The 21649-nt window shown below is 43.0% G+C and overlaps 1 protein-coding gene across 3 annotated transcripts; it reads right to left on the reverse strand.

Annotated features, from left to right (window-relative positions):
* Positions 1-376: 376 nt before the first annotated feature.
* On the reverse strand, positions 377-21422 carry nek12 (NIMA-related kinase 12). Of its 3 annotated transcripts, none has more exons than XM_041194826.1 (4): positions 21316-21422; positions 12010-13209; positions 10982-11182; positions 377-1645 (listed from the first exon to the last, which is right to left on the reverse strand). In XM_041194826.1, exons 2-4 carry the CDS (start codon positions 13166-13168, stop codon positions 1491-1493), a joined length of 1515 nt encoding a protein of 504 aa, XP_041050760.1. In that variant the 5' UTR covers positions 13169-13209; positions 21316-21422; the 3' UTR covers positions 377-1490. The 3 variants fall into 3 exon arrangements, with proteins under 3 accessions (XP_041050760.1, XP_041050761.1, XP_041050759.1); XM_041194827.1 differs by having other exon boundaries at positions 21074-21406; XM_041194825.1 differs by having other exon boundaries at positions 20943-21406.
* Between the last annotated feature and the right edge of the window lie 227 nt (positions 21423-21649).

Genomic DNA, 21649 nt, shown 5'->3' on the forward strand with positions numbered 1-21649 from the left:
CCACTCAAATTTGTCACTGAAAATGCAATTTTTCAAAATGTTTCTGCTGAAACTGGTTAAATCCCAGCAACGTGGTCCATCGAAAAAGTATTACCTTCTGTTTTTCTGAGATTTTTCTGCAAGTGCTGAGAACATTTTGTAATCAAGATTCCCCAGAGAAGGGCTAAGGTTCATTATGGAAACTATGTTGAAATGTCCCTGTCTCCAACTAATTTAAGGCGGGATATATAAAGTGTCAAAAAACTTTTGTGCCAAAAGTTTGCGTTGAATTTGCAGCCAGGTGCCAGAGACCACGGATAATGTGTTAATCCACTGCACCACCAGACAATAAAGGAAAAAGAGAGAGCAAGGTGGTGGTGGGAAGTGCTCTCTGTTCAAGTATTTCACCTTTTTATTTGAAGTATTGTACAATTTTTAAAATACTCTTACTATACATATATTTGATCTTTTTTTAAAAAAACCTGCACAAAGAAGTTCAAGTCTACATGGCCAATTATAGAGTGCAAGTTCAAACTGGCCTGTAGTACAAGTCCACCCTTTCCCCAACCATAGGACACACACATTACCAGCTGAGAATCCAAGTTTCCCAGTCTGTATCAAGATTTCATAGGAATATGTGGCTCCAAAGCTGCCATCAGGCTCTTCTAAATTGGGATGCTTAGGAAAATTAAACACCCTAGCAGGGAAGGGGTCATACTAAAATGACTCGATGCTTTTATAAAAAGTTTGTAGAAATATCTGGTAAATGTATATTTTTTTTATAAAAAAAGTTACATGAAAAATATGATCCCATCTGCACTTTCCTTCACAAAATAGATTAGAAAGTCTTCAGTCCATTTGATCTCATCCTTCCAGAACACTAATTCTAACTTTTTTTTCATTATAATACCTACTTCTTTTTTCAAATAAGTCCAGTGTCATGTCCCCACAGTCCTGGAGGACCTGCAGAGTAAGATTGCAGTCAAAACTGAGCCACCAGTGTGCAGCTTTCCCAGGCAGCGAAGGAAAAATAAAATTGGTGAAACACCTGTGGACTTCCTAACATGCCAGCTTCATAGAACTATAGGCGAAAGTTGAGGCAGATGTCAACAGTCAATATTTAGGAGAACCATATACAGAAGTGAAGGAAAATAATACCAAATAAAATTTAGAGAAATAATGGGAACTATCAAGAGAACTACAGAAAATATAAAATGTAGTGCTTCCCTTAAATTTGGAACGCAACATATCAGCCACCTGGCAACCAACTAACTACAAAATAATAGGGAAGCCCATTACATCCCTGCTCAAAAGATAGGGATATTGTACTGCTGCTTACTACTGCATAAAAAGCAAAAGACTGCAGCAGGCAACCAGAGGCTTAACAATATGTACAGTGAGGTCCTCATCAATCAGTTCTACTTGCAGGAATCAATTCGAGTAGTGCTGTTGTTTTTTTGAAAACAAAAGACAACCAAGGTTCAGTTCATGCTTTGCAGTTGCACACTGGGTCACGCATTTTCTTGATCCATGTTGAAGATAATGTAACAAGTCTCTAAGTGGTCAGATCCCAACCGATGCTCGAAGTGAGGTTGGAGGTCTTCAGGGGTCAAACCCTTGAGAAACTGAGAAGTAACTTCATGGAAAAGCATCTGACCAATATCATCTGTAAACATAGAGAGATGTCAATAATTTGGTTACAAACTGGGCTGACTGCTGTTAAAGATAAATGCAAATGGATTAACTATCAATTCAAGAACAGGCTCATGAGTTCTAACTCCAACATTAAATTGCTGGGGTCCACTCCAACAATGCAAGTGTGGCAGAACTAAAGCCCTTCTTCCCATGACCAAAGATGCAAATGTCATCTCAAAGTCTAGGGACAAGGCCATTTGCATGATTGCAGCTAGGGTAACATGCTTGTGAGGGTGTTTTAGTAGCATCTTCCACGAAGCATCAGAATCTGACGGTGGAAAGAAGCACACCCCCCCCCCCCCAAAAAAAAACTTTATTTCTTCAATCTCCTGCACCCAACAGAGCAAACAACCAACTTGGGGAAGGTAATTTATTCCTTCCAGAATCAGCTACTTTTCCTTAGTAAATGTCTGGAGTCTTTTTAAGACTCTCACTAGGACTCGAGCCATCTTTCCACTGGAGCAAGTTGCACGGAGGCCTTATAAGAGTGCAGTGGGTGGAATTTCCTGACGCAGCTTGGGAACTCCTCCGGACACACTCCCCTGCTGGCAGGGTAGCAGCAGGTCTGCCAATGTCTCTCTTCCACATCAGAATATAAAGTTGCATTGTAACAGCAGAGAATCCTTTCTTTAAGGATTGTCGCGATGAAATTGTTTATTGTTTCTCTGCCCTGATGTGATGCGGAACTCTCAGGAATCTCTAACAATCAATACAATGGCTCACTAGTTTGTTTTCCTGCGACAAAAATGATTTATGACTGCTGTATTTAACCAATAATTCCCTATAGCCAATAATTTTTACATGCACATAAGTACAATAGTTTAGCTGATCAAAAACAATTATTAAATAAGAATTTAACCAAAATTCCTGATATCAGATCATCTATTACACAGTGCAAAAGCTCAAGTTTTTGTTGAATGGCGCAATTTTGAAGAAAAGTTCATACTGTTCACCAGTTCAGGGTGTACCTAAAGCAGTCTTCTCAAATAAAATAATAATTAGGGAACTGTGGCAGAAAAAGTCAAAACAAAAACTGTGATGCCCAGCTAAAAGCCTTTTGCCACCACTGCCCCTCATTGAAGTGGAGAGAGAGGAAGAATCATCATATTTCAAAAGAGTATAGTTTAAGAAAAATTTCAAAAGAAATAAGGCTGTCCAGTCGACATTCATGATTTGTCAAGTATTCTTTAACCCTACAGGCAAGCAAGCAAGATTATTCCACATCTGGTGTATTCTCTGTCCTAACTTCCTTTCTCCCCCATTTAATTGTTGGTGAGAGACTTCATACTGCAGCACTCTGGAATTGCCATCCTAAATTTCTTCATCTTGTTATTGCCTACCCAATCTTCAAAATGGATCTCCTTGGCCTACTTTCAGTTGCCTCCTCTAACTTCTCTCCCACTTACTTAGTATCCATTGGTCCTTCTTGTAGATTACTTTGAAACTTTTGTTATCTGAAAGATAGATAGCTGTGCCTCTTAACTTATAAATATAGGTATAAATCTCTTTTCCATGTGAAAGTATGAAGTATTCCTGTATTCAAAGTATGAACATTCTCACTTCTGAGTCAGGGGATTACGTGTTTAAACCCTGCCCTATAGACTCAAGTGCAAAAGCAAAGCTGACATTCCAGTGCGGTACTGAGGGACTGCTACACTATCAGAGGTGCTGTCTTTCAATGAAATATTAAACTGAGGCCCCATTTGTTTTCTTAAGCGGACATAAATATTCCACGGCCATTACTTCAAAGAAAGGGCAATTCTCTCTCTTGTTTGTCTATTGGATCCTAGTCACTAGTTTGGTTGAACTTATGGATCCTGGTTGCATGCTTATTTCGGGATGGCAGAGTTGGTACCATAGAGTAGGTCAGCATACTGTTCTTAAGTAGAACATTCTATTATTCACAAAGGAACTCAGCAGCTACACTTGTGTGTTAACAACTCAAACCCTGTCTTTACATTACAGACTAACTATAGACTACTGAGGTAGTCCAAACTACTCTGCTATTGGATACTAAGATCATGTGATCTTCCATTATAATATTCCTCTTAAAGGTATATTACACATCAGATTACCACATCCCTCCCCCCTTACTCAGAAATACATTTTACAGTTACAATTACAATTACAATTTTTCTCAAAGTAACAAATTATATACACAGATAAGTAATGAAAATAAAAATACCTCCCATAATGAAATAGATTTCTGTTCTTCTATATAAAAGTGCAGTAGGTATTGTGCACCACAGTTAACACAACTTTCACAAGTATACTTTGTACCCAATATATGGTCCAGGAAGCTTCATAATCTTTCATAAATAGCTTTGGATACCTTGGACACAATTATATAAAGTGTGTAGATTTGTCCGAAAACAACAATAAGGCTCTATAGAGCAAAATGGTTTATCATTCAAACCAGTATATAGTGCTGCTAACTTAAACATGTTTAGCAAACTTCTATTACGCTTTAGAAAATTCTCCCATTCCAAAAGGGTAATCACACAAAAACATAAGTCAGTGATCTCACAAAATTACAGAATTGTGACATTGCAAAAGGAGGGTATTCACCCCATTATGTCTGAACTGGCTCACTGAGCAATTCATCTAGTGCCATTTCCCTGTAACCCTGCATATTCTTTCTTTTCAGATAACAGTCTAATTTCCTTTTGAATGCCTCATCTGAACCTGCGTCCACCACACTCTCAGTCAGTGCATTCCACACCCCAACCACTCGCAGCATGATAAAGTTTTTCCTCATGTCACTTTTGCTTCTTTTGCAATTACCTAAAATCTGTACTCTCTTCTTCTTGATCTTTTTTCAACAGTGGGAACAGTTTCTCCCTAATCACTCTATCCAGATCCCTCATGGTTTTGAATACCTCTTAAAAAAAAAATCTCCTGCTTTCTCTCAACCTCTCCAAGCGATCCTATAACTGAAGTTCCTCATTCTCGTGAATTGTTTCTGCACTCCCTCCAAAGCTTCACATCTTTCCTAAAGTGCAGCACCCAGAACTGGATGCAATCCCCCAACTTTTCTCATCAGTATGCTGAGCTATCACGTGCCTTTTGGAAGTCCATGTACACAGCATCAACAGCATCGCCCTCATCAACCTCTGTTACCGCTTCAAAAAATTTAAGTTAGTTAAACACCATTTTTCCTTGACAAAGCCATGCTGGCTTTTCTTAATTAACCCACAATTGTCAACGTGACTATTAATTTTGGTCTGAACTATTGTTTTTAGAAGTTTCCCCAACACGAAGATAAACTGACTGACCTGTAGAGTCATACAGATTCGAAACCTTATCTCTGCCTCTCTCTCCACAGATGCTGTCAGACCTGCTGAGCTTTTCCAGAGTTTTTTGTTTTCATTTCAGACTTCCAGCATCCGCAGTTTTTTGCCTTTATTCATTTAATACCTCAGCTGCCTCCTTGCGTAAATCCCCTTTTTGGACCCAAATTGGCCCTACTCCTTCTTCTCCCACCCTTTTACTATTTATATGCCTACAGGAGACTTTAGGATTCCCTTTTATGTTAGCTGTCAGTCTCTTTTCATGCTCCCTCTTTGTTTCTCTTATTTGCTTTTTCATTCCCCCCCTGAACCTTCTATATTCACGCTGGTGCTTTATTGTATTATCAAGCTGACATCTGTCATCGGCATACTTTTTCTTCTTCATCTTAAATTCCGTCTCTTTTTTCATCCAGGGAGCTCTGGATTTGTTTACCCTACTTTTCCCTTTCCAGGGCTTATATCTTGCCTGTGCCCGAACTGTCTCTTCTTTGAAGGTAGCCCATTGTTCAGCTACCAATGCCAACAGTTGATTACAATTTATTCAGCCCAGATCCATTCTTACTCCATTGATATTGACTTTGCCCCAGTTAATTATTCTTATTCTAGATTGTTCTTTGTCCTTTCCCATAGCCAGCCTAAACCTTATGATACTATGATCACTGTTCCCTTAATGTTCTCCTTCTGATATTCGATTCATTTGGCCCACCTCATTCCCAAGAACCAGGTACAGACAGTGTCTCCTTTCTCGCTAAACTATAAACATACTGTGAAAATTTTCGTGAACACACTCTAGGAACTCTTGTCCCTCTCTGCCCTTTATACTACTAAGTCCATATTTGGATAATTAAAACTACTCCATGATTCTTGCATCTCTCTGCAATTTTTGTGCAAATTTGTGCCTCCACATCCTTTCCACTAGTTGGTGGCCTAAAGACTACACTGTGCAATGTCACGGCACCTTTTTTGTTCCTTAGCTCTAGCCAAATAGATTCTGTCCTTGACCCCTCTGGGATATCCTCTCTCTCCAGCACTGCAATGCTCTCCTTAATCAATACCGTAACTTGTCTCTCGTTGCTTCCTTTCCTAGCTTTCCCGAATGCCTTGTCTCCATGAATCTTCAACACCCAGTCCTGCCCTTTCTATCTATCACTATTGCACTTCGGGTCTTCCTTGTAACCCCCTATACAGCTGAGCCACTCGTGGTGCCATGGACGTGACTCTGGCTGCACACCCCTAGATGAACTATCATTTTCCCCTCAGTATTCAGAACTGAATACTGGTTGGAGAGTGGAAAGCACTCAGGGGATTCCTGGAGTTCCCACATAGCACAGAATGTGTACCCCATAGGTTAGAGCAGCCCTGCCATCCCTTTTTTTGTTAGTTAATAACCTTGCTACTGCTAATAAGTCTTACTACTGCTAATAAAATGTTACCAATACTGATATTAATATACCTTACCAAAACTAATAAACCTTACTAATACTGATAAACCCTGATAATACTCAATACACTTTACTAATAACAATCAACCCTAATAATGCTTAGTACAACTTACTAATACTGATAAGTTCTAATAATACTTAATACATCATATAAGTAGTAGGAACCCTTACTTAAATAAAAGATAAGGCTCCTCAGTTTATTCTCGTTTAGAAAAGATAAATAGGAAATACACGCCAGCCAATTACCTAACTGCTTCCCTGTGCTGTTTATTTCCGAATGCAGGCTCTGAACCCACAGACTGGCTCCTGCTGGCAGCAGATAGCCCTGCTCTTCAACAAGTGAAGTCTTGCTCTCTGCGCTGATTTAAGCTCTACTCTGCTCTTGCTGTTTCCCACTGCTCACCAAGTCTAACTCTGGATAAAGGAAAAGCAACAGTAATACTCACCAGCTAATCAATTCACTGATTTCCAATGATGTCAGAGTTTCACTTTTTTTCTTTCTCTCTCACCTCAGTGATGCTGCTCTGCTTCACACTCCTCCCAGTCTCTTCAGTGATGCTGACCTGCTTCAAGCTCCTCCCGGTCTCTTCACAGTGTTGTTGGCCTGCTTCACATGCCTCCTTGTCTCTTCACAGAGATGCTCACCTGCTTCACACTCCTCCCTGTCTCTTCAGTGATGCTGACCTGCTTCACACACCTCCCAGTCTCTTCACAGTGATGTTGGCCTGCTTCACACTCCTCCCAGTCTCTTCTCAGTGATGCTCACCTGCTTCACACTCCTCCCAGTCTCTTCACAGTGATGTTGGCCTGCTTTACACTCCTCCCAGTCTCTTCTCAGTGATGTTGGCCTGCTTCACACTCCGCCCAGTCTCTTCACAGTGATGTTGGCCTGCTTCACACTCCTCCCGGACTCTTCACAGTGATGCTGACCTGCTTCACGCTCCTCCCAGTCTCTTCATAGTGATGCTGACCTACTTCACAGTCCTCCCAGTCTCTTCATAGTGATGCTGACCTGCTTCACACTCATCCCAGTCTCTTCACAGTGTTGCTGAGCTACTTCACATACCTCCAGGTCTCTTCACAGCGATACTGGCCTGCTTCACCCTCCTCCCCTCAAGTTCTAAATGCATTAAGCATGTTTTTAAAAATTATATCTTCTTATTCCATCTTTTTTCAGGTGACATATCCACAGGTGATAAATGCTACTTCACCCAAGTGTCCAACTTACATGCATGAGTCTGGACAGTGAATGCAACATGCTATTCAACTGTGGAATGCATCCTCACCCAACTTCCATAAACTCACTTAGTTACCAGCAGTGTCCACAGGGTGAGGTCCGTGGTGCTGTGGGTTAGTCACTGCTCCAAGCCAGAAGCTCCGGGTTCAAGTTCCACTGCAGGATCTTGATGGCCAAGGAAGGTGCATTCATATCGCCATTAAACAGGTCGAGTATCAACTTGTAAATCCTTACAACATTCGCCAATGGCAGACAATAAGTGAGGAAGAGGTTTCTGGTCAGCCATGTGATGGAAAGAAATTGGAGCCTCTACCAACACTGTCCATAGCTCCAAGCTAAAACATTCATGTAAAAGTGTTTGCTGCCACAGCAACTCAGGCTACTTGGGGGTTCTATTTGGCTGCATGGCCAGGGTGGATCAGATTGGTGCCAACAGCATGGGGTTCAATCCCCGTTCCATTCAAGTCCCACTTAAGGACTTTATGACCATGGTTCATAGTGCGGTTACAAGTTGATTATCAGCCTGCAAGTTCCTCCAATATGCCTGATGGCAGGCGATAAGAGCAGAAGAGTTTCCTGGTCAGCAATACTGCAGAAGGCAACACCAAACCACTGCAGTACTTTACCAAGTATAATCATAGACCAATCCAATGGATGTCCATGGTTGCCAATACCCTCTCAAGGCATGGTACCTGAAGGAGGAGGAAGCAGAGAACCTAGGACCTTTTGTTATGTTTCAATACCACATATTGCTGATGGAATAAATAGGTTTAAATTAACTTGAATCCAGACTTGTCCAACCTGCGGCTCACAGGCGACGTCCAGTCCCCAAAAACCCTCTATGCGGCCCCGGAACCAATTTTCAAAATGTCGGTCAAACTGGAGTAGAAGATTCTGCAAAGAGCTACTCCTCCAATCACAGGCCACTTCTCTCCCATATTTGCTGCTCCCACTGCAAACGTGGGGGAGAAACATTGTGATTGGAGAAGCAGCGAACACCAGGTTAATTTGCTGGGGCGAAAGAGATTTTTTTTCAGGTGCAGTGGAGAGAAAGAGAGAGAGCGAGAGCTAGAGGGGGGGTGGGGCCGTGGGAAGGAGAGTGAAGAGTGAGTGTAGGTGAGTGCGTGTGGGGGGTGGTGAGAGAGAACGTGTGCGTGGAGTGGTGGAGTGAGATAGTGAATGTGTGTGTGTGTGTTTAGGGGGGTGGGAGGAGTGAGAAAGTGCATGTGTGGGAGTGAGTGAATGTGTTTGTGTGTTTGGGGGGTGGCGTGGAGTGAGAGAGTGAGACTGAGAGTGAGCGTGCATGTGTGCGTGAGCACATGAGAGAGAGAGAAAGAGTGGGAACGTGTGAGTGAGTGAGTCAGTTTGTGGGAGTGAGTGTGTGCCCACCTTACTCCCAGTCTCAGGTTTCTCACCCACTCTCGCCACAATACACCAACACAGTGGGTGAGGGTGAGTGAGTGAGTACCCTGATACTGGGAGTAAGCCTTTCACACAAACTCTGACCCTCTCGCACTATGGTTATTTTTATTAAAAGAAACTCTATGCTGGTTGGAGTCATTCCCAGCACAAAGGAAGATGGTGGTTAAAAGATGTCAGCTCCAAGTCGTCACTGCATGAGTTCCTCAGGGTGGTGTCCTCGGCCCAACCATCTTCAGCTGCTTCATCATTGACCTTCCTTCCATCATAAGGTAAGAAGTGAGGATGTTCGCTGATGATTGCATAATGTTCAGATACTGAAGCAATCCACGTCCAAATGCGGCAAGAACTGGACAATGTCCAGGCTTGGGCTGACAAGTGGTAAGTAACATTCATGCCACACAAGTGCCAGGCAATGACCATCTCCAACAAGAGAAAATCTAACCATCGCCCCTTGACATTCAATGGCATTATCATCACTGACTCCCCCACTATCAACATCCTGGGTTTACCATTGACCAGAAACTGAACTGGACTATCCATATAAATACTGTGGCTACAAGAGCAGGTCAGAGGCTAGGAATCCTGCGACAAGTAACTCACCTTCTGACTCCCCAAAGCCTGTCCACCATCTACAAGGCATAAGTCAGGAGTGTGATGGAATATTCCCCACTTGCCTGGATGAGTCCAGGAGCGGGCAGCTTCAACAACTTCAAGAAGCTCGACACCATCCAAGGCAAAGTAGCCTGCTTGATTGGCACCCCACCCACAAATATTTACTCCCTCTACCACCGATGCACAGTAGCAGCAGTGTGTACCATCTACAAGATGCACTGCAGGAACTCACCAACGCTCCTTAGACAGCACCTTCTAAACACACGACTGATACCATCTAGACGGACAAGGGCAGCAGATGCATGAGATCACCACCACTTGGAAGCTGCCCTCCAACCCACTCACCATCCTGACTCAGAAATATATCACTGTTCCTTCATTGTCACTGGGTCAAAATCCTGGAACACCCTTCCTAACAGCACTATGGGTGTACCTATACCACATGGACCGCATGGTTCAAGGAGGCAGCTCGTCTCCCCATTCTCAAGGGCAATTAGGGATGGACAATAAATGCTGGCCCAGCCAGCGACGCCCACATCCCATGAATGAATTTTTAAAATTATTTGTTCTCAACAGAACAATTTATTGCTTTGACATTGCTTCATTTTTTGCTCAGCAAGTCGTTTCTTTTCTAAATACCACAATTTTTTTTGAAATTCAGTTTAATGCTGTGGCAAACCTTATCTTTCTGAAATTTGCTCATCGGTCCCATGAGTGAGAAAAAAAAATGGAAATGTGCCCCCATCGCCCCAAACAAAAAAGGTTCGAAAAGCCTGCCATATCATGACATAAGAAGATGTAGGTTTTCATCCATGACTACTCAACACTGCAACTCCGTTGTGCAATCATAAGGAAGAACCAAGCATAGGCCAGAGAGAGAAGTCAATTGGAGGGTCAGGCACCTTCTGTTGCTCATTTACAACTTTTAGGAGCCAACAGCAGTATAGAAGGAATGTCTCCAGTCTGTCCTCTCAGCTGATTAGTTACATGGAGCGACAATAAATAAGCTCACAAACAATATTAACATTGACTGAATGTTGCTATGAAGAATTTGTTTTGCTTCTCAACAAATTAACACAGGAAAGAAAGGAATCCATGGGGGAAAAAAATAAGTTAAATTACTCTGGGGTTTCCATTTCATAAGTCTGTACTTTTTTTTTAAGGTTACACAACATTCTGATGTATTCTTATAAAGACGTGATATAACAGCCCATGTACTAATTAATAGATAACAGGACAGTAAGGCAGAATCCATACATTATCTCTTCCATTGCAGTTTTTGAACATTTCATATGCCTCCCTACCTATACACTTCTCTCGCAGAGTCTTAATGGTGCTGGACAGATTGACAGCAGCTTCTTTTTGATCGTCTCTTTCTTCTCGAAATACTTCATTATTTGCCTCAACTTCCATGGCTGAACGAGCATTACATACTATCTCTGCAACATCGTCCTCCCATTCCTCAAAATCATCGGGGTACTCTGTAAAGTCCACCTCTTCAGTGGCTACCAATCATAAATATAAACAAAGATTAGAACAGGTATACATGCTTAGGCACAACTCATTCATACATTCTCAGGATGACATCACAAATTGAATTTCCTGTTTAGATAACATGTTTTGAAGTGAGCCACTAACCTTAACACTTTGACAAGCAACGCTCAGGTACATTCCTTCAGATTGTGTCGCTCTTTTTCTTTAATTACTCCTATTTCTCCTAATAGACTGTTCTACTGATGTCATCACAAGATCTCATAAATAGCAATGAGATGAACCAACAACTTTTATGTTTATATGGTGCTGTATGTTAAGGGATGAATATTGGCCAGAATACCAAGTGACAATAAATAAAACTACAGAAGTGTAGATTCTAGATTTTTATCAAGACATTAGGTGTTACAATGTGGAAGACATAATATCGTTGTCATTAGAATTTCAGTAAAGCATAATGGTGTGAAATGTTTAAGTGGAGATAATATAAAAATACACATTAAGTGTTTTTAGAGTTTATCCTTCAAAACTTGGATTGAGACAGGGACAATACTTGATCATTTATATCTGAGCAAGTATAGATGTGATATCTTATTATAACACTATAATGAAGGACAGGTGAGTTATAGGTTTTTCACTTCTCATTGATGATTGTGTGGTGAGAATGATCTGAGATGTTAAATTAAGACTATTACCAAGAAATATATTGGATCAATAGTAAAAGGTCCTGACAATATTTGCTTTGGCATACTGGTAATTTGCTAAAGATACCAAGTAATAACACCGGAAGTATTGGGGATTAAGCAAAAAGTAGCAAAACTGATTCTAAATACCAAACTACCTTCTGTCTCTTCACAGGTTTCAACACTTGAAGGTGGTACTGATATTTCATCGTCCTCTGCATGCTCCTCTACTGAGGACAAACTATCCAGATCAAAGTCATCAGAGTAATTACATTTATCTCCTTCATCACTGGGCCCCATGTTTTCGCACACCTCTGAGGCCATCTCTTCTAAGTTTTTATCACTAAGACGATGTGAAGTTGAGACCGCTTTGGTGTTCCCAACACACATGCCCTCTTCACGATGATCCAGAGATTCCTGTAGGTCATCAGTGATCTCATCACTCTCTTTCTTAGCCAAGTGCAGATGTTTTACAGAATGATATCTTGTGAGCTGGGATTCCTGATCTCTGATGAAGAGCTTGAGGTGTTCTTGGACATAAGGTATTTTGAGGATAGTGCTGGCACTAGGCCTTTCTTCAGGGCACTTGTTGAGAATGTTTTTGATCAAATCTTGCAGGTTTTCTGAGTAGCTCTTGGGTACACAGGCATATTCTCCCCTTACAATTTTATAAAACAAGCTTAAGAGGTTCCTTGCATGAAAGGCAGGTTCCAAAGCACAAAGTTCAAATAAAAGGCAACCAAGTGCCCAGATATCAGACTTGGAACTATAGGGAATATCTTGACAGAGTTCAGGGCTCAAATAGCATGGTGTGCCAACACAGGTATTTGCCATATCCAAAGTGTGTGTCATCACTTTCGAAATTCCAAAATCCCCAAGTTTAACCGTGCCTTTTTTTGTAAGAAAGACATTGGATGTTTTAATATCTCGATGAAGAATCTTCAGGGAGTGAATGTACTGAATGGCCATAACTATCTGAACCAGCCACCGAATAATATCCTCCTCAGCAAAGGACCCCTTCTCTTTTTGAGACTGGATTAAGTCATCCAAAGTACCACCATCACAATAATCTTGCACAATGAAGACATATTCTTCTTGGTCAATGAAGTACTCATGACAAGTGACAATGTGAGGGTGCTTGAGTCTGGTCAAAATGGTTGCTTCCTGCATTACAGCTTCTTTGGTTCTAGTCTTAAGTGAGGAATCAATCTTTATTCTTTTGACAGCATACAACTTTTTTGTTTCCATATTATTCATTAAGAGGACCTCTGCACTTGCACCCCTTCCTATTGTCATAACATTCTCGTACGTCTCCATATTATTTTGTTCAGTCACAGTTGAGGAGTTTTGGGGTTACGCTATATATGCACAAAGATAGATAACAAAAAATTGTCATTTCTGCTCAGTTTGCATAACGAGACACAGAGAAAAAACAATAATTTACATGATCCTTAATTAATAATTACTTGCCAATTAGTTGGCAAGAATTATTTCTGTGGCCTTTGAAATATTGGGCACAGGCTACAAGTTATGATTCTCTACATGCATGTTCTTGATGTTTATGAAAAGGTTGAAAGGTCAATACTCTTGCGGGAAGAGGAGAAGGGAACAAATTTTCAATCTTTATTTATTTGTCATCTCAATAAATGCTACAAATTTATTCATAGTTTCCTGTACCAGAAGCAAAAAAAACACTTTAACTAAGGAGCAAACTGCTTTGTATTCATCACACTATATTTCCCAATCAGATATGGGGCAGAAGCAATGAAAGTTGACAAAATGGAAACAGGCAATCTTAGTGATGGGAAGAATATAACGTCTGAAACCCAACTTCAGGAAGCAGAAAGTAAGGGTACCAACAGTCCGCTCCTGTGAGAATGGTCAGGGCAAGATAGCAATAGTCTCCTACAGCCTGTGACAGTGGTTGGCAAAGGATAGCAATAGCATTGCTCGCTGGCTTCAAGGCAGAAAGCAGAGAGTGGGACCAAAGGGTAGATGTTCAGAGTGGCAGAAGTTGGTAAGTGGTGTTCCACAAGGATCAGTGCTAGGACCACTGCTCTTCACAATTTACACTAGCAATTTGGACTCTGGAATCAAATACAAAATTCCTAAATTTGCAGATGATGCAAAATTGGGCGGAGGACTGCAGCAAATTACAGGGGATTATTAATAAACTTGTAGAATGGGCAAATAATTGACAAATGAAGTTCAATACAGCCAAAATTGGGAGAGCTGTCTCACAGACCAGTCAAGCAACAGCCTGAAATAGTCATACTCACGAATCATACCTCACAGATCATGTTCCAGACGACACCATCACCATCCGAGTATGTCCTGTCCCACCGCCAGGACAGACCCAGCAAAAGTGGCGGCACAGTGGTATACAGTCAGGAGGGAGTTACCCTGGGAATCCTCAACATCGACTTCGGCCCCCTTGAAATCTCACGGCATCTGGTCAAACATGGGCAAGGAAACCTCCTGCTGCTTACCATGTACCATCCCCCCTCAGCTAATGAATTCATGCTGCTCCATGTTGAACACCACTTGGAGGAAGCACTGAGGGTAGCAAGGGTGAGGATGTACTCTGGGTGAGGGGCTTCAATGTCCATCACCAAGAGTGGCTAGGTAGCACCACCACAGACCGACTGGCCAAGTCCTAAAGGACATTGCTGCTAGGCTGGGTCTGCAGCAGTTGGTGAGGGAACCAACCAGAGGGAAAAACATGCTTCACCTCATCCTCACCAATCTGCTTGCCGCAGATGCATCTGTCCATGACAGTATTGGTAGGAATGACCACCACAAAATCTGTGTGGAGAACAAGTCCTGTCTTCATACAGAGGATATCCTCCATTGTTTTGTGTGCCACTACCACCATGCTAAATGGGATAGATTTCGAACTGATCTAGCAACTCAAGACTAGGCATCCATGAGGTGCTGTGGGCCATCAGCAGCAGCAGAATTGTAATCAACCACAGTCTGTAATCTCATGATCCTGCACATCCCAAATGGCCATAAGACGTAGGAGCAGGTAGGCCATTTGGCCCATCGAGTCTGCTCTGCCATTCAATGAGATCATGGCCGCTCTGATAATCCTCAACTCCACTTTCCTGCCCTTTCTCCATAACCTTTAATTCCCTTACTGATTAAAAATCTGTTTATCTCAGCCTTGAATATACTTAATGATCCAGCCTCTACTCTGCAGTAAAGAATTCCACAGATTCACTACCCTCTGAGAGAAGAAATTCTCCTTATCTCTGTTTTAAATGGGCGATCCCTTACTCTGAGATTATGCCCTCTGGTCCTAGACTCTCCCATGAGGGGGAACAACTTCTCAGCATCTACCTTGTTGAGCCCCCTAAGAATCTTCAATAAGGTTGCTTCTCATTCTTCTAAACTCCAATGAGTACAGGCCCAACTTATTCAACGTCTCATAAGAAAATCCCTCAATACCCGGGATCAACCTAGTGAATCTTCTCTGGGATGCCTCCAATGCCAGTATATCTTTCCTTAGATAAGGGGACCAAAACTGTTCAGGATTCTAGGTGTGGTCTAACTAGTGCCTTGTACAGTTTTAGCAAGACTTCCCTATTTTTATACTCCATTCCCTTTGAAATAAAGGCCAACATTCCATTTGTCTTACCTATTACCTGCTGTACTTATATGCTAGTCTTTTGTGACTCATGCACAAAGACCCCAAATCCCTCTGCGCTGCAGCTTTCTCCATTTAAATAATATTCACCCCTTCTATTCTTCATGTCAAAGTGCAAAGCCTCACATTTTCCCTCATTATATTCCATCTGCCAAGTTTTTGCCCATTCACTTAACCTGTCCCTCTGTAGACTCTTTGTGTCATCCTCACCACTTGCCTTCCAACCTATTTCTGTGTCATCCGCAAACTTGACAATAGTACATTCATTTCCCTCATCCATGTCAATATATATTGCAAATAATTGTGGACCCAGTATTGATCCCTGTGGCACTCCATTAGTTACAGGTTGCCATCCTGAAAATGCCCCCCCTTATCCCAACTCTCTGTCTTCTATTAGTTAGCCAATCCTCTATCCATGTTAATATACTACTTCCAACAACATGGGCTCTTACCTTATTAAGTAACCTTATGTGTGGTACCTTATCCAATAACTTTTGGAAATCCAAATATATTACATCCACTGGTTCCCCTTTTTCTATCCTGCTTGTTACCATCTCAAAGAATTCTAATAAATTTGTCAGGCATGATTTCCCCTTCATGAAGCCATGCTGAACCTGCTTGATTAGACTACTTCCACCACTATCTTCGTCCCCTTGTTATTTCTTATACCTCTGCTCATATGGATTCTACGTCTTCCGATCCAAGATCATTTCTTGCTATCGTACTTATTCCATCTCATACGAACAAACCCACCACCCTTTCCTTCCTGCCTTTCCTTTCAAAAAGTCACATACCCATGAAAAGTTAGTTCACAACTTTGATCTCCTTGTAGCCGTGTCTCCATAATGGCTATATGATCATACCCATTAGCCTCTATTTGTGCGGTTAATTCATTTATTTTATTCCGAATACTACGTGCAACTAAGTAAAGTCATTAATTTTGCCTTTTTACCATTTTATCCCCCTTTGACCCTATTTGCTATAGATTTTTTTATGTTTGCACACTCTGTCCCTTCCTGTCACACAGTGGGTATCATTACCTAAATGGCCGCCCTGCAATGCTGCCATGTCCTTTTGCTTTGTACGCCTACATATCCCTTCTCCAGGGCACTCCTTTCTCTTTGTCTTCCTCTCTCTTCTCTCCTCCCCTTCCTCCTGCCTCCTCCTACCACCCCACCCACCGAGCCCCCCACCCCTCCTCCTACCTCCCACCGACCCCCACCCCACACCTAGCCCCCCACCTCCCTCCTCCTACCCCCCCCAACCCCCTCCTCCTATCCCCCCAGCCCCCACCTCACCTCCTCCTATCTCACCAACCCCCCCACCCCAACCCCTCCTCCCCCTACCCCCCTCCCTCCCCCACCCCACCCCCCCTCCACCCCTCCCCCCGCTCCCCCTCCCCCCTCAACCTCCACCTTCCTCCCCCACACCCCTCAATCTCCACCCTCCCCCCCAACCCCAACCTCCCCCCTCCCCCCAACCCCAACCTCCCCCCAACACAAACAGTCCCCTCCCCCAACCCCTCTCCCCCCAACCACCACCCAACCCCAAACAACCCCCTCCTCCACATCAGTCCCACATCCTCCACTCTACCATGACCACCAAGCCAGGGGATCAACCCTGGTTCAATAAAGAGTGCAAGAGGGCATACCAGGGGCAGCACCAGGCATACCTAAAAATGAACTGTCAACCTGGTGAAGCTGCAACACAGAACTACTTGCGTGCCAAACAGAATAAGCAGCAAGTGATAGACAGAGCTAAGCAATTCCACATCAAACGGTTCAGATTTAAGTTCTGCAGTCCTGTCACATCCAGTCATGAATGGTGGTGAACAATTAAACAACCCACTGGAGAAGGAGGATCCACAAATATCCGCACCCTCAATGATGGAGGAGCCCAGCACATCAGTGCAAAAGGTAAGAAACATTCGCAACAATCTTCAGCCAGAAGTGCCAAGTGCATGATCCATCTCAGCCTCCTCCAGAGGTCCCTAGTATCACAGACTCACTCCATGTGATATTAAGAAATGGCTGAAGGCACTGGATACTGCAAAGGCGATGGGCCCTGACAATATTTCAGCAATAGTACTGAAAACTTGTTCTCCCGAATTTGCCGCACCACTAGCCAAGCTGTTCCAGTACAGCTACAACACTGGCATCTACCCAGCTTTGTGGAAAATTGCCCAGGTATGTCCTGCACACAAAAAGCAGGACAAATCAAACCCGACCAATTACCGTTCCATCAGTCTACTCTCAAACATCAGTGAAGTAACTGAAGGGATCATCAACAGTGCTACCAAGCTGCACTTGCTCAGCAATAACCAGCTCACGGACACTCAGTTTGAGTTCTCCCAGGGCCACTCAGCTTCTGACCTCATTACAATCTTGGTTCAAACATGGACAAAAAAGCTGAATTCCAAAGGTGAGGTGAAAGTGACTGTCCTCGATATTAAGGCAGCATTTAACTGAATGTGGCATCAAGGAGCCCTAGCAAAACTAGTGTCAATGGGAATCAGGGGCAAAACTCTCCACTAGTTGGAGTCATACCTAGCACAAAGGAATATGGTTGTGGTTGTTGCAGTCAATGATCTCATTTCCAGGACATCTCTGCAGTAGCTCCTCAGAGTAGTGTCCTAGGCCCAACCATTTTCAACTGTTTCATCAATGACCTTCTTTCCATCATAAGGTTAGAAGTGGAGATGTTCGCTGATGATTGCACAATGTTCAGCAGCATTCACGACTCCTCAGATGCTGAAGCAGTCCACATCCAAATCTGGACAATATTCAGATTTAGGCTGACAAATGGCAAATAACATTCACGCCACACAAGTGCCAGGCAATGGCCATCTCCAACAAGAAAGAATCTAACTATCACCCCATTGACATTCAATGGCATTACCATCACTGAATGCCCCAATATCAACATCCTGGGGGTTACTTTGACCAGAAACTCAACTGGACCAGCCATATAAATACTGTGGCTACAAGAGAAGGTCAGAAGCTAGGAATCCTGTGACGTGTAACTCACCTCCTGACTCCCTAAAGCCTGTCCATCTACAAGGCACAAGTCAGGAGTGTGATGGAATAGTCACCACTTGCCTGGATGAGTGTAGCTCCAGCAACACTCAAGAAGCTTGACACCATCCAGGATAAGGCAGCCCACTTGATTGGCACCACATCCACAAACATTCACTCCCTCCACCACCAACGCACAGTGGCAGCAGTGCATACCATCTACAAGATGCACTGCAAGAACTCACCAAGGCTCTTTAGACAGCACCTTCCAAACCCACAACTGCTACCATCGAGAAGGACAAGGGCAGCAGGTACATGAGAACAGCACCACCTGGAAGTTGCCCTCCAAGCCACTCACCATCTTGACTTGGAAATATATCGCCATTCCTTCACTGGCGCTGGATCAAAATCCTGGAATTCCCTCCTGAATAGCACTGTGGGTATACCTACACCGCATGGACTACAGCGGTTCAAGAAGGCAGCTCACCACTAGATTCTTAAGGGCAATTGGGGATGAGCAATAAATGCTGGCCTAGACACCCACATCCTGTATGAATTTAAAAAAAATTAGAGGTAGTACATTTTGATAGGAGGAATAGCGAGGTCACTTATTAACTGGAAGGTGCAAATTGAGATGTGAAGAGGAACAAAGGGATCCTAGAGTTCAAATATCCCAATTGGTTAGCAAGGCCATAAAAAACGCAAGTCTATCACTAGACTTTATTTTTTGAGGAACAGAATTGAAAAGTAGGAAAGTTATGCTGAACCTATATCGAACCTTGGTTAGAGCACACTTAAGAGTACTGCATGCAATTCTGGTCGTCAAATTATAAAAAGAATATTGAAGCACTACAGAAGATGCAGAGATTTACAAAGCCAATATCATAAATGAGTGGGCATACATATCAGGAAAGATATGACAGATTAGTTCTCTTCTCTCTTGAAAAAAGGCTGAGGGGTGGCCTAAAAAAGGTCTTAAAATTATGAAAGATTTTGCTGGGGTGAATGCAAAAAGAACATTTCCTCTTTTGGGGAAAAGCAAACTAGAGGTCCTCAATCTAAGATAGCCGCCAAGAAATCCAAAGAAAAAAGACTTGCATTTATATAGCACTTTTCATGACCACCAGGTGTGTCAAAGTGCTTTACAGCCATTGAAGTACTTCCTGAAGTGTAATCACTGTGTAAAGTAGGAAATGCAGCAGCCAATATGCAGACAGCAAGCTCCCACAAACAGCATGATGATAATAACCAGAATATCTGCTTTTGTGATGTTGTTTGAAGGATAAATATTGCCCAGGACACCAGGGACAACGCCGCTGCTCATTTTTGAAACAGTGCCTAAGAGGCAGATGTGACCTTAGTTTGCCATCTCATCCAAAAGACAGCACCCCCGACAGTCAAGCACTCCCTTAGTACTGCATTGGAGTGTCAGCCTTTATTTTTTTTTACTCAAGCCCTGGAGTGAGACTTAAATGCAGAGCCTTGTGGTTCAGAGACAAGCATGCTACCAACTGAGCCACTGCTGAGACGGTCACCAAGAAAGGCAATACGGAATTCAGGAGTAATTACTTTACCTGAAGAGTGGTGAGAATGTGGAACTTGCTACCACAGGGAGTGGTTGAAGCAAATAGTATAGATACAGTTAATAGGAATCTGGACAAGCATATACGGGAGAAGGGAATTGATGTTTACGATGGTAGATTTAGGTGAGAAAAGATGGGAGGAGGTTTTTGTGAGGCATGTACACTGGCATGGACTAGTTGGACCAAATGGCCTGTTTTTGCACAGTACATCCTATGTAATCTGCTCCAGCCTATTGCAGCATTCAACAACAATGACTTATATTTATATAGTGCCTTCAACATAATGAAACATTCCAGGGCACTTCACAAAGCATTATAAAACAAAGTATGACACCAAGCCACAACAGGAGATATTGGGTCAGATGACTAAAGAGTTGGTTTTAAGGAGTTTCTTAAAGGAGAAACTCAAGGTAGTGTGGCAAAGAGATGTAGGGAGGTAGTTCCAGATCTTGGGGCATTTAGTGGAGCAATCATAATTGGGAATGCACAAGAGACCAGAATTAGAGGAGCGTTGGTATCTCAGGGGTTTATGGGGCTAGAGGAGATTACAGAGATAGGGAGGGGCAAGGCCATGGAGGGATTTGAAAACAAAGGTGAGAATCTTAAAAACAAGATGTTGCTTGACTGGGTGCCACAGGAGGTCAGACAACACAGGAGTGATAGGGGAATGGGGCTTGGTGCAAATTAAGACACAAGCAACAAGAGGGTAGAATGTGGGAGACCAGCCAGTGATAGTCAAGTCTAGAGGCAACAAAGGGTTTCAGCAGCAGATGAGCTGAGGTTAGGGACATTCTGTGGAAATAGGTGATCTTAGTGATGACACAAATATGAGATCAGAAGCTCACCTTGGGATCATACGTGATACGAACGTTGTAAATAAACTAGTTTAATCGCAGAATGTTGCCAGGGAGAAGGTTGGAGTTGGCGACTAGTGGACAGAATTTGGGGGCGGGGACCCAAAAATTGATGGCTATACCAGATAAGAACAGTCTGCTCCAGCTGTGATAGTGGCCAGAAAGGGTGTGTGATCCGTGGTGTAGAAACGGAGTTTGCGGCACGGACCGAAAATGCTGGCTTCAGTGTTAGCGAATTTGAGCAGGCGCTGAGAGCCGAGCGAAGGTAAGAGTCAGGCTTGCCTCCTGCGCTGTGCCGGCTCCAGCTTCACTAACTCAGTCCTAATTTAGCCTCGAGGTGGCCTCCTGCTGCCCCCGCACTCACTCTGCTCCTGGAGGGGCTCTCCTCTCTATTTCGGCCCAAAATCAGGTCGGCCGACCCTCCCACTCCAGTCGATTGCACCCTCTTCACCTGTTTCCGGCGTCGCCTTGTCTCTCGGGAAGTGACGTTGTAGCTCACCTGCCGAGGTAAAATCCGGCAGCTAATCAACTGTAGAGCTGAGAGCAGAGGTCACCAGATAACCACATAAATGCAAAGCAACACAACTAATCCCTTGTTATTGTGTCACCAAATAGTAAAGTGTATATTCTTAAATTTCGAACACTTCCATCTCCTCAATCTCTGGTGAACAAAACCAGTCATCTTATATTTAAGTTGT

This window comes from Carcharodon carcharias, chromosome 9 (genome assembly GCF_017639515.1).
Source record: "Carcharodon carcharias isolate sCarCar2 chromosome 9, sCarCar2.pri, whole genome shotgun sequence".
NCBI lineage: Eukaryota > Metazoa > Chordata > Chondrichthyes > Lamniformes > Lamnidae > Carcharodon > Carcharodon carcharias.